The 13059-nt window shown below is 45.0% G+C and overlaps 2 protein-coding genes across 3 annotated transcripts; one reads left to right on the top strand and one right to left on the bottom strand.

The window, feature by feature from the left end:
• Window positions 1-19: 19 nt before the first annotated feature.
• Window positions 20-8881, top strand: RER1 (retention in endoplasmic reticulum sorting receptor 1). Of its 2 annotated transcripts, XM_053963182.1 has the most exons (8): window positions 52-110; window positions 490-607; window positions 4432-4517; window positions 5060-5164; window positions 6058-6157; window positions 6693-6771; window positions 6866-7001; window positions 7794-8881. In XM_053963182.1, the coding sequence occupies exons 3-8, from the start codon at window positions 4437-4439 to the stop codon at window positions 7881-7883; spliced, it is 591 nt and encodes a 196-aa protein (XP_053819157.1). In that variant the 5' UTR covers window positions 52-110; window positions 490-607; window positions 4432-4436; the 3' UTR covers window positions 7884-8881. The 2 variants fall into 2 exon arrangements, with proteins under 2 accessions (XP_053819156.1, XP_053819157.1); XM_053963181.1 differs by lacking the exon at window positions 490-607 and having other exon boundaries at window positions 20-110.
• A 437-nt stretch (window positions 8882-9318) lies between these two features.
• Window positions 9319-12756, bottom strand: PEX10 (peroxisomal biogenesis factor 10). The gene is made up of 6 exons (XM_053963177.1): window positions 12266-12756; window positions 11980-12060; window positions 11110-11516; window positions 10250-10425; window positions 9817-9952; window positions 9319-9526 (listed from the first exon to the last, which is right to left on the bottom strand). Exons 1-6 carry the CDS (start codon window positions 12372-12374, stop codon window positions 9455-9457), a joined length of 981 nt encoding a protein of 326 aa, XP_053819152.1. The 5' UTR covers window positions 12375-12756; the 3' UTR covers window positions 9319-9454.
• Between the last annotated feature and the right edge of the window lie 303 nt (window positions 12757-13059).

Here is a 13059-nt window from a genome sequence, read left to right as displayed (position 1 = left end):
CGGGGCTGTGCCCCGCCCCTGAACCCCGGAAGCGGAAGTGAATCCCGGTGCTGCCGCCATATTGGTGTGTGGAGGGGCGGGAGCGGAAGGCAGGACCGGCCCGGTGGCCTGTGAGTACCGGGACCGACCGGGGCCGGAGCGGGGTGGGAGCGGGAGCGGGCACTGCGCCTTCGGGCCGCCGGGCGCGGCGCTGACACCCGCGGGCGGGCGGGGGCCTGGAGCGAGCGGCCCCTCCGGGAGCGCGGGGGCTGCTGCGGGCTCGGCGCTCCCACCGCGGCCTCCCGGGGCTCGTTTCCCCCTGTGCCGACCCCGCCCCGCTCCGTGCCGAGGCAGCGCACCCTCCCCGTTCATTGTACCGAGCGTCCCGGCGCGCCGGGGCTGAGCGGTGCCCGGGCAGGGGGAAGTCCCCGCTTGCGGGCACAAGCGAGAAGCGCAGGTGCTGCTCAGCTGCTGTGGCAATGGATAAAATTAAACACTGCCTTTTTTTAGTGTGAAAAACCAATCTGAGCGACCAATGGGATGTTTCCCCGTGGTTGTCCGTTCACCCAGTTCTTAATAAATCACCTTAGTGTGTTACTGTTCAAAGACATTTCCTCTATGAGATAAGGTAACCTGAATGAGTAATGTGTTTTTGCTAGTTACCTGCTTCATTTATGTTTTAAATTTAAGAAAAATCTGTGTTATGAGCAGAATTATGCTCTAATTCTGTACCTCTGTGTGATGATGTGAGGCTTAAAGTGACTATTCTTACTGCCGGAGGTTCTGCTTTTCAGAACTCAGCGATCATTGGTGTTTGTAATGAAATTACCATAACAATTGCGGTGAAAAGCGCAATTGTTCAGGCCGTACCTTCGCTTACGTGGTGCTTTCAGCAGAGAAAGCTGCTGTAATACGGTTTCGTTTTAGGAGCAGCCTCAGTTGTGCTGGTACAAACGATTCCCTCGTTGATTGTGTTCACCTGTGTGTGTCTGTGTGCCTGGTTGTGTTCAGCTCTGTATGTGTGTGTGTGCCTGGTTGTGTTCACCTCTGTGTGTGTATGTCTGGTTGTGTTCACCTGTGTGTGTGTGTGTGTCTGGTTGTGTTCACCTCTGTGTGTGTGTGTGTCTGGTTGCGTTCACCTGTGTCTGTGTATCTGGTTGTGCTCACCTGTGTGTGTGTGTCTGGTTGTGTTCACCTGTGTGTCTGTGTGTCTGGTTGTGTTCACCTCTGTGTGTGTCTGGTTGTGTTCCCCTCTGTGTCTGTGTGTCTGGTTGTGTTCACCTGTGTGTGTGTGTCTGGTTGTGTTCACCTGTGTGTGTGTGTGTGTCTGGTTGTGTTCACCTGTGTGTGTGTGTGTGTCTGGTTGTGTTCCCCTCTGTGTGTGTGTGTCTGGTTGTGTTCACCTCTGTGTGTGTCTGGTTGTGTTCACCTGTGTGTGTGTGTGTCTGGTTGTGTTCACCTCTGTGTGTGTCTGGTTGTGTTCCCCTCTGTGTCTGTGTGTCTGGTTGTGTTCCCCTCTGTGTCTGTGTGTCTGGTTGTGTTCACCTGTGTGTGTGTGTGTGTGTCTGGTTGTGTTCCCCTCTGTGTCTGTGTCTGTGTGTCTGGTTGTGTTCACCTCTGTGTGTGTCTGGTTGTGTTCCCCTCTGTGTCTGTGTGTCTGGTTGTGTTCACCTCTGTGTCTGTGTGTCTGGTTGTGTTCACCTCTGTGTCTGTGTGTCTGGTTGTGTTCACCTGTGTGTGTGTATCTGGTTGTGTTCACCTGTGTGTGTGTGTGTGTGTCTGGTTGTGTTCACCTCTGTGTGTGCCTGGTTGTGTTCACCTCTGTGTCTGTGTGTCTGGTTGTGTTCCCCTCTGTGTCTGTGTGTCTGGTTGTGTTCACCTGTGTGTGTGTGTGTCTGGTTGTGTTCCCCTCTGTGTCTGTGTCTGTGTGTCTGGTTGTGTTCACCTCTGTGTGTGTCTGGTTGTGTTCCCCTCTGTGTCTGTGTGTCTGGTTGTGTTCCCCTCTGTGTCTGTGTGTCTGGTTGTGTTCCCCTCTGTGTCTGTGTGTCTGGTTGTGTTCCCCTCTGTGTCTGTGTGTCTGGTTGTGTTCCCCTCTGTGTCTGTGTGTCTGGTTGTGTTCACCTGTGTGAGTCTGGCTGTGCTGGAGTGGCTGCAGGTTGGTGGCAGCTCCTTGTGCTGGGCACTGACTCTGATGTTACACTTCAAGACAGATGGAAAGAGGCTTTTCACAAGGCCCTGGAGTGATAGGGCAGTGGGATGTGGCTTAAAACTTCCGGAGGGCAGGGTTAGATGGGATATTGGGATGGAATTCTTCCCTGGAAGGGTGCTGGGGCCCTGGCACAGGGTGTCCAGAGAAGCTGTGCCTGCTCCTGGATCCCTGGAATGTCCAAGGCCAGGTTGGACGGGCATTGGAACACCCTGGGGTAGTGGAAGGTGTCCCTGCCTGTGGCAGGGGATGGAATGGTATGATCTTTAAGGTCCCTCCCAACCCAAATCATTCTATGGTTCCAAGATTATGAAAGAGAAATTGCAGCTGTCTAGGTTTAATCATTCCCTTAAACCAACACAACCCAGTGTTCTTAACTGTGAACTGCCATCAGAGCAGTGCCAAGGACTCCTGCCTTTGATAATTGTTCATTACAGGTATTCCTACAGCAGAGTTTTAATGTGATAAGAAATATTGCTTTAAATTCTAGTCTGGGTCTTGTGGTTAAACTGAGCCCCAGAGAGGTTTCTCCTCAGTAGAACTGTTGTATTTATTGGTCTGCTTTGGAAGAATTGTGTGCATGATAAAAGACCATACATAATCATATATAATATATACTATATATATAATATATAATATATCATATATAATATTTTACCCCAAGCATGATCCCTGCTCCAGCAAAAAGCCTTCAGTAGCCTCACACACATGATTTTCTACTTGCTCTGCACAGGGTAACATTGACAAGATTGTCGTGTAAGGTCTGCTGTGAATGTACCTGTAGAATTAATTTTGACGCTATGAGAGTTTTCATTGGTTTCTGATAAATTATTCTGTGTTTCTAATTAGTTGAATAACTTTCTGTTACAGCTTTATACTTCAGAACATTAAAAAATACCCCAAAATAAAGCACCACATGATGCTCAGCTGAGAATGCTGGACAATTTCTGCCCTGCAGAGAGTGGGGAGAAGAGTATTTCTTTTTGCCTGTAATGGAAAAGTGTGTATATTCTATGACTTTCTGCTTGATTCTTTTCTTTTAGCTATAACTTGAATCAAAGTGGACTCAGCTCTTGAAGCCTCCTAATGAGTCCCTTTAGCTTTTGAAGTGTAACAGGGCTCCTTTTTTTCTGCTTTCTAATTATTGCATAGGATGTAGTTTTCAGATGTTTACAGAAAAAATACACAGCTTTAAGGTTTTGTGCCTTCTCAGATTGTCCTTGATCTTAAATTTTCTGCAGCATCTTCACTGTGTTGCAGCATCTAAGACAATTTACTTTTTTTTTTTCCCAAATTTATGAATGTTTCATGCAGATTTGTTACCCTCTGAGGCTCTTGAGTAGGGCTGAGTGTACTCCCAGTATCCCAGAGTTACATAGTCCCACCCACAGATGAGGATTCCAGGAAGTAGTGCCAGGGATTGCTCTTGGTGATGTGGCAAAATGTTTCAGCTTAGGATCCTAAGCTTTATTTGGCTTCTGTCTCGAAGTGAGCTGTAAAACTCACTGATAAGAAAAATAAAGCTCTTCAATTGGTAGCAGAGGCATGGACTGAAAAATAATCCCCTTGGGTAATTTTTTATTTGAGTTCAAGCTCTTGGCCCTTTGACTGAGCAGTTTTGCTCTGGTATAAAACTCTTCTGTCACTGCTCAGCTCTTGGTGTTCAAGAGACAGAGAAACTCATTGAATGATTCCAGCATGGGCAGCACTTTGGGTTTGGTGTTCTGGCAGCATCTGAAACCACTGGTGTGCAGAGTCCTGAATTTATTTCTTCACTATGTAGTTACTCAGTATTTAAAATCCTAAGCAGCTTTAAAAAAAAAAAAAAAAATCTGCTTACTGTGGTTTTGTTCTTTGCCTTTGGAGCCTGAGGTGGCAGGAGGGAGGTGCTGCCATGAGTTCATGTCTCACTGCTTAAGGCTTGTACTCAGCCTGTCCCTTAGCAAGGTGACAATGTCCAGCTGGGCTGGTGCTGAATTTCCTTATGGGCTTCCTTATTTCCTTCCCCAAAACTGATCCTGTCTTGCCTTTGTAAATACCCTGTTCTTTGCTTTCTTGGGCAAGGAATTTTCATTCATTTTGCTATAAATGTCCTCTCTTTAAGAATAGTCAGAATAATTTGTTTCAAACAGGACAAGCCAGAAGAATATTATGTGTAAATGCTGGTTCAGAGAATGTGCTTTAAACCTCTCTGAGCTTACATTTTGGATTTTAATGTTCCCTTGTCCCATGTTTTGTTTCCACAGCCACCATGTCAGAAGGGGACAGCATTGGGGAGTCTGTGCATGGAAAACCTTCCGTGGTCTATAGATTTTTCTCAAGACTTGGACAGGTTGGTTTTGTGAAGGGTTTTTCTGACTCCTTTAGGAGCAGATCTCACTGCAGCTTCTTGAACTCACTCCTTGTTGGCTGGATTGTTGAAATGCTAAAATCTATACAAAAGATTTCTTTTGAAGCCTTTTAAAATAGATAAATACCTATAATAAATGGCTTACTGGAATATTTAATGGGCATATGTGTGACATTGCACAGTGAAAATACATTGTTGCTATCATAAATGGGGAGTGAGTTCACATTAGTTTCAAATTCATCTTAAGGGAACCAACTTGTATAAAACACAGAAAATTTTAATTGCTTTACAGAATCCCCAAGCAGTAGGGATTTTTTTTCATTTGTAAAAGTATAGAAGCTTGTAAGTACAGTTCTGTTTAATTCATTTGCAGTAAAGAATACAAGTGTTCAGTGTTCTCTTTCCCAAAATACTCCTCCCAAATGCTTTCTTTTGCCCATACTATCCTCAAATAAGCTTTACCCATTGTGCATCAAGTATTTTACAGTATTTATCATTTACTGTGCACGTTGTGTTTCCTCCAGATCTACCAGTCCTGGTTAGACAAATCCACCCCCTACACTGCAGTGCGATGGATTGTAACGCTGGGGCTGAGCTTTATCTACATGATTAGAGTTTATTTACTGCAGGTGAGAGAACTGGATTTGATGCTGAAGTAGTTCCAGATATTGTTGCTGGTCTAATTTTGATTCTTAAGAGTGTTTTTGAAGTGTGCTGTTACTTTAGAATGAGGTGTAGTATCGTTCAGCACGTGGCAGAAGGTGAATTGTGTAGTCTGAAGAGAGAACACCTCCTGTGGGTGTGGAAGTTGCAGAGAGAAAAATGTGTGAACACTTGAGGATATTCATCTGATGGCAATCTGAAATCACAAAATAAGTCTCTGAAAACTGTTGTAATTAGGTTTTTGCTTTTATATTAAAGCTGTATAACAACATGCTCAGAGCCAGGGGTTCCTTTCTGTCATGAAAACCATGAGGAATGGCTTTGTCAGCATTTCTCTCCCTGCAGGCCAGGGGCAGACTATTCCCCACTAATCAGGTATTTTTGATTGTTCCATGCTTGTTTCAGATGTTCCATGCCAGTCTGCAGTTCAGTTAAGAGCTTGGCTACTGTTATTCCCAAAAACTGAAGATTATAGAATGTGAAACCTTTACAGGCCATAGTAGTAGGAACATTTCAGACACTGAGGGCTGCAAAGATGGTTTAAAAAGGGATGGTTTTATGCTCTTTACTACTTCTGAAGTTCACATCTTGAATATAGAGAACTTGGATGCTAGACCACGATTTTATGTTCAATCTGTCACTACATGAGAGATTTGCTCTCCTGTCATGCTCTAAAACTTGTTTTGATCCCTGAGAATTGATATTTTTACAAGCCCAGCAACCTTTCAGTTAATAATGAGGATATCAAAAAAACTTTTGAAGGAAGCAAAAAACCTGGGTTGTTTAATCTTGTTTAAAAATCAGTAGCAGAGAATGATTTTCAGGAGGATTTTACCCTTGTGTGTTCCTCCCTGTGCAGGGTTGGTACATTGTGACATATGCCTTGGGAATCTACCACCTCAACCTCTTCATAGCTTTCTTGTCGCCAAAGGTAGACCCCTCTCTAATGGAAGACTCAGGTATGAGGCAAAGTTCCTTTTCACCATCATTTGAAACTTGGTCAAACTTCCAGCTCCTTTTGTCTGATACTGTAGTGTAAAGATAAAGTAATTTTATCACTACATTGTATTTTTTAGACCTGAAAAAAAATCTTTACAACTTAACATCAAGAGTTGCTATAAAATCTGTCTTTTTTCATGGGACTTGAATATATTCCATATTGTACTTGTTTTCTGTGTTTTAAAAGGAGGTTTATGTGACTTAAGCTCTCCCCATAGTAACTCAAGTGGCCTGGCATTCCTATTCCCTATTTTCTGTCAAGGAATCTATGTTAAGTTTATTTTAAGGAATCTTTGTGAACTTAGATTAAATCAGCAACTCTTAACTGGGATCTACGTGTGACAATGGAAATTGGCTGTTTTGTGATTTTTTTTTTCCTTAAGATAGAAAGTAAAAAAAAAACAAAAAAACAACAAACCAAAAACTGGAGTCTGAGTAGTGTAAAAAACTACTGTGAGGAGGTTTGTGGTTTGGTTTCTTTTCTGTTATTTTTAGATGATGGTCCTTCCTTACCTACAAGGCAAAATGAAGAATTTCGGCCTTTCATTAGAAGGCTCCCAGAATTCAAATTCTGGTGAGTGGATCCATCTGCCTGTGTTCCGTTTTTGAAAAATACAAATATCTGCATGACATTAATGGCAGGATTAATTGTTACTATTATTTTTCAGGCATTCTGCCACTAAAGGAATCCTGGTTGCTATGGCTTGTACATTCTTTGAGGCTTTCAACGTTCCTGTGTTTTGGCCAATCCTTGTGATGTACTTCATTATGCTATTTTGTATCACTATGAAGAGGCAAATCAAGGTAACTTGGCAAGAACAGAGAATTTGGGATGTCAGGATTTACAGCATTGCTTCAAACTGGCCATCCAGTGGAGCCCTTCAGGGGTTAAATGTGCTGCACACACTTCTTTTACTGGAAGAACTTCAATAACTAATACTTGAACATTAATTGTTCAGGTGGGGCATGTTTACAGTGTTGAGCAGATTTTACAAAACTTTATAATTGGTTTCAAAAGGTTTTGACTTTAGAGTGCAGTGTCAGGGTTTTATGCAGGTTCTCATCCACTTCCTGTGGCTATTTTGGATGCAGAGGTGTTGAACCATCTCTGGTGGGTGAAAAGGGAAGTTCTCACAAGGTGGTGTGAGAAAGTAGATGGGGGAAAGGGAAAGAACATAGGCAAGTGGTTCAGACCATTTTAACAAATTATTGTTTGTTAGCATTTTAAAAAAGCCTGTTTTTTTTCCTCAGACATTCAGAATTTTGGACAGGTACTGTGATTCAAAGTGGTAAATTAAAGTTGAAAGGGTAGTAAATAATGAGTGCCTCAGTGCTCTCTCCAGTTTCCCATGGTTCCCCAATCAGTAATCTTCACTGTAGTGTACAATTCGTTGGGTAACCCAAAATCTGAGATTTATAAAACTGCTCTCATACTCTATTTAGATTTAAACTGCTGTGGGATTAGCTATTTCATTACCTTTGCTAGGAACTCTCTTTTCTGGAGGACTCAGTAATTTACAGTGTGTATTATAAACCATTTTTTCCTAAATATTATATAACTTTCTTGCCTCAACAACTGCTGTTTTCTCTTTGCAGCACATGATAAAGTACAGATATATACCCTTCACACATGGCAAGAGGAAATACAAAGGGAAAGAGGATGTGGGGAAGACCTTTGCTAGCTAGGAAGAAGCAATCAACCTGTTGACCAATTCTACTGCTCACTAAAGGAACGATTTTGAGCCATTGTAACAATGCCTTTTTTCTTCATAAAAGTGATTAACAGAGTGGTGACAAAGCAGTTGAATTTTCATTTTATGAGGATCTTGCTATTTTTATCTGAAATATCAGATTCTCGAGGAAACTGGCATTCTAACCAAATTGCATTGAGTTCATTCTCTTTTGTAAGAAGTTGGAGAAACTTTGGATAATCCCGTGGATTTGGGATAATTTATTTCTTTCAAGATCCATTGCACTGGAGAGGTTAATGGCCTAGAGCTGGATATTTTTACATAGTTCTCCTGCTCAACATCACCCTGAAGTGCTGTGCACATCTGTGGAGGAAAGTGTAAGCTGGCACACGTGATGCTGTTTTCTGCTTCATGGCCGTGTGCTGTTTTCATAGAAAAATTCAGTAGACCTAAATTAGATGCAGAACTTAAGCCAGTTTCCTAAATGCATGGTATTACTGAGTTATAGCCAAACAAGTATAGATAGGAATAAGAAATTACTAAATTATGGGGTTTGCAGTAGGGCAAAAATACTCATTTAGCTTCTAAAGCAACTCGTTTGTGTTGGGTTTTAATGCCAGTTTCACTGTTCCATCTCCCAGCAGATGCTAAAATTGGGCTCTGATGACTCAGAACTTTGTTCAAACTCTATCACAATTTCCTTTGAGGACCTGGAATTATAAAAATATATATTTTAATTGTTATTAGTTGGAGTTTCTTTCATATGTAATGGTTTCTTCAATAATTGAAGTTGACTTCATGCATCCCCACAGGACATACCCAAACTGGCCAGAACAGACAGTCATGGGGGTTTTAACACAGATTTTCTTTTTTTATTGGGGGGAGGGGAAGAGATAAATTACCTGCATGTAAACTTTTTCATGTGATACAACTGCAGTTTTATTAAGTGACTTTTTAATTCCAAAATTTATTAAATGACAGTGTTCCCCTTTACTTGTTCTCTATCTTTATATACATCTCTTGATCTAACACTATTTATGACTCCTTTTCAATAATGGTTGCCCTCAGTTTACCTTCATGCAATGCCTTTTTCAACTCTTCAGGGAGCATTCGCTTGCAGAAGGTAGGAAAAGATTAGCTCTTGGAAGATTCTGAATGGAATTCAGCAGATTCAGCAGACAACTAATTGGAAAATGTATGTAGGCACCTTTTCCTCTGATCTTGTCAAATGAAGGCTTTGCGGAGCTCTGGAATTCAGTAATCCTGGGGAAGTGACAGGTAGTTTTAGCTCACATTGATCTGTGGCTTTTTGTTGGTTTGCACGTGTTTTCCATTGTCCAAAACGAAGAAAATTATTAAACTGAAGTAAAGCATGTTTTAGAACCCTATTTTTAATATGGTCAGGAGCTACATCAGAAGAGACAGAAGGGTAGATGCAGAAATAGCTTTATTCTGTCACACAGGAATGTAGTGCCACCTTGCACAGGCAGTTTCCAGTTTAATAAAGCCTTTTCTTGGACCAACCCGAGCTGTAGGACAAGTGTGAGGAGACAGAAGAGGTTCCCTTTACATTTGGTAGTGCCGTAGGTAGATCAGTTTCTGAGGATGAAACTTCTCTCTGCACAGTGGACATTCTGCCTACAGGAAGAAAAGGGAGTAGATGGACATACTGAATAGTTCTATTTAAGAAAATCTGAATAGAACTGCTTAGCTACTTTGAGAAAATAATTTTTCAGTCCCAACTGTGGTACAAGCTCCCCTGAGCTGGCCCAGTGTAAAGTGCTCACCTTACTGACCTCACCTATGTAATTGTCATTGTATTTCAACAGCCCCATAGGTGCTGGTCAGCTCTGGGTGCCCAGTGAGACCCAGGGCGCTGGCAGCCAGGCTGGGGGGCACCTGGCAGTGTGGATGTGCTGTGTACTCACCCTGGTGTTGCACCAGGCAGTGATGCACTCCCAGCAGAACAGGTGCCCGCAGGGGGTGGCTGTGCTGTGCCGCCGCTCCTCCAGGCACAGCGTGCAGCGCGACTGGCGCCCGGCCGCCGCCTCCTTGCTCCTGCTTCTAATGAACACAGGCACGGTGGGGTTAATTGCACTTACCCTGCTTGGCAGAAATACTGCATAACACATCCTGAAGTGAACCCGTGCTCAAGTATCAACCCTTTTCATGAAGGGTCTCAAAGATGCCAAAGCATGAAGTCCAAGACACGCACAAAATAGCAAGGAATTAGTTTTGCTAATTAATGAAATGTTTACATCAGACTGTAACCTAAATTGGGGTGTCACTCCTGTGTTGTCCCTGTTCATGACAGCTGTGACATTCCCACCTCTTTCCTAGGAATTAAGAACCACCTCTTACTTCTGGTGAGCGAGGTTGCGGTGCAGCCTCCACTCCTGCCTTGCTCTCTGCTTCTGTTTGAAGCTGTACATCTGAACTCCAATGGTCAGCAGAAGGTGGAAGAGTGAAATTATTCCAAGAAACTTGTAACTCGATCGGATACTCTGATCTTCTCCTTGGAGTCCTCCAAAATGCAGCTACAGAATTCACAGAAAGAAAGATGTTTTGTTACTGTGATTTTAGTAAACTGTTCCGCCTCTCCCTATCTGCAATAAACTTGATTTGGGATTCTCATTTTGTCCTAAATATTGACATTTTAGGACTTCTTAGCCAGCTGTCCCTCAGGAGGTGTAGCAACCTTCAGTCAGACTGGACTTAGCTGCTGTCTACCCTTAAAAATTGCAGTTTTAATTGGTTTGGTTTTCTTATGTATCCCTGAGCAAACAAACACCTCTTTCCTGCACTGATGCTGGGAATTGAGAACTCTTTTGTCTGTACACATTTGTGGGCTCAGTATGGCTGATGTTTTTTTGTAAAGATACAAAATTATCTTCATATAGAAAAGAGCTACCTAAATGTGTACTGGGTGTTGTCCAGAACAGTATTTCCCATGGATTTATCAAGTCACCTCTCACTTCCAGCGTGTTTGTGGCAGACAGACTGAAGTTACACAGTATTTTGTGACACCACATTGATGTTTATTACCTGTAACCTCTTGACTGCAGGGACTCATCACACCCAAATAAAACAAAACCTTCCCTCTCACCCCTCTGCTCTGCCTGTATAATCAGCCACAGCCAAATTCCTTATCCCCTTTACACATATGGCACCCCAGAAAAGGCCAAAATTCTGCATTCACATCTTGAACCAAAACCACTTACGTATGAGATCCCTGTGATCCTTTTGGACAGGTGGTAGAACGTGCCCTGGATGTAGAACACTGCCAGGTGGAGCCGGTGCAGCAGAGGGATGGATTGTTTAAGGACATACACGACTTGGGCAGCTGTTTTCTTCTGCTGCTCCGTGAGCTCCCCAACCTGCTTCCGAATCCAGCTGCGAATTAAGCTCCTGCTGGGAAAGCCAAGTGCTGGGGGGTTCTCTGGGGTCCTGGATTCCTCAGCCTCCATCTGCAGCTCATGTTCCAGGTGCAGCAGTGCCTTTTCCAGGCAGTAGGGTACCACGGTGTGCAGGGAAATGAAGAGGGCCCGACGAAGGAAAGAAGGCACCTTTTTCTTACTTGGGTCAACCTGAATGATGTTCACATACTCTTCTCCCAGAGTCTGATAACCTAAACAATGTGTGCAACAGAACACAGGGTGAGAGGGCAACTGCAGGATCATTCTGGATATGGTGAGCAGTGGGGACAGGCTGTTCAGGCTTTGGAATTTTGAAATAGTTATTATTTTGTTGTTGAATGAAGATAAGCGTCATGGTGATATCCAGTATCTGCAGTTTAAGGCTTAAAGCAGGGATACTTTTCATGCTGTCATCTATTCCTGCTTTTAGAAAACTACTTTTAGAAAAACATCTATCTGTGTTGATAAAGTGTGTTTGAACCCAACCCCGACAATTTCGTGGTTTTGTATTTACCAGAAGGCATTTATCCAAACCCAACCAACCCCCAGGCTGAAAAGAACTGCTGTTGGGCAGTCTCACGTGGTGATCACCAGCACAGCAGCCGCGGCACTGGCCCCTCAGCTTTCAGATGTTGGCAGAAATGATAAATAGTGATAAATGACAGGGGAGGTTACCTGACAGCGTGGTGAGCACGAAATAGGCCACATCGGAGAGCAGCTCCAACTCCCTCCTCCACTCCAGCCACGGCCGGGCACCTGCGGGACGGGGGCGCGGCTGTCACTGCACCAAATCCGTGCCGAGCCGAGCCCTTCCGGGGAATTCCTCCCGGAGAATTCCTCCCGGACTCGCCATCAGCCCCCTCCGAGCCCCATCCACAGCCGCGGGGTCGGCCCGCTGTGCCGGCGGGTCCCGGAACACCCGCGAGGGCTCGGGGTGGATCCAACCCCCCGCAGGCATTACCCGCCAGCCCCCGCAGCGCCGTGCCGGCTCCGCTGCGCAGCCCGGCCCGGTAGAGCTCGTCCTTCTGCCCGCAGCGCACCAGCCGTGCCGGGCCCGCCGCCGCCGCCATGGCGGGCGGAGGCACACGAGGCCTGAGGCGGCACCGCGGCCCCGGCAGCGGCGGAGCACCCGCCGCCCGCGCAGGGATATCCCGTCCGCGAGGGGCGGGAAAAGGGGCGGGGCCGCGTGAGGGGACGGGAAACACCGCCCCTACCCTGAGGGGGCGAAAAGGGCGGGAAAAGGGGCGGGACGAGTGGGAAAAGGATGGGAAAACGGGCCGGTAGAATGGGAAAATAATGGGAAAAGGGGCAGGTAGAATGGGAAAATAATGGAAAAAGGGGCGGGTAGAATGGGAAAAGGATGGGAAAAGGGGCGGGTAGAATGGGAAAATAATGGGAAAAGGGGCGGGTAGAATGGGAAAAGGATGGGAAAAGTGCCGTGAGGGTGGGAATGGGAGGGAAGGGAATGTTAGGGGGAGGGAAAAGGGGCGGGAAGAGCGCAAGGGGAGGGAAGGAGGTGTGAGGGGTGGGAAAAGGGGCGAGGAAACGGACAGTGAGGGGCGGAAAAAGGGGCGGGAAAGGGGAGGAAGAGGCTGTGAGGGGCGGGAAAGGGGAGGGAAAGGAACGGGAAGGAGCGCCGCGATCGCAGCTGAGGTGCTGAGAACGGTAAAAATGAGGTCTAGGATGTTTCAGAACACAGTTCAAAAGCAACCCACCAAATCACCGCTCCCCAGGCAGGTGCACTCCACAATATTG

Source organism: Vidua chalybeata, chromosome 22, assembly GCF_026979565.1.
Source record: "Vidua chalybeata isolate OUT-0048 chromosome 22, bVidCha1 merged haplotype, whole genome shotgun sequence".
Classification (NCBI taxonomy): domain Eukaryota; kingdom Metazoa; phylum Chordata; class Aves; order Passeriformes; family Viduidae; genus Vidua; species Vidua chalybeata.
This window is presented reverse-complemented; position numbering and strand designations above follow the sequence as displayed.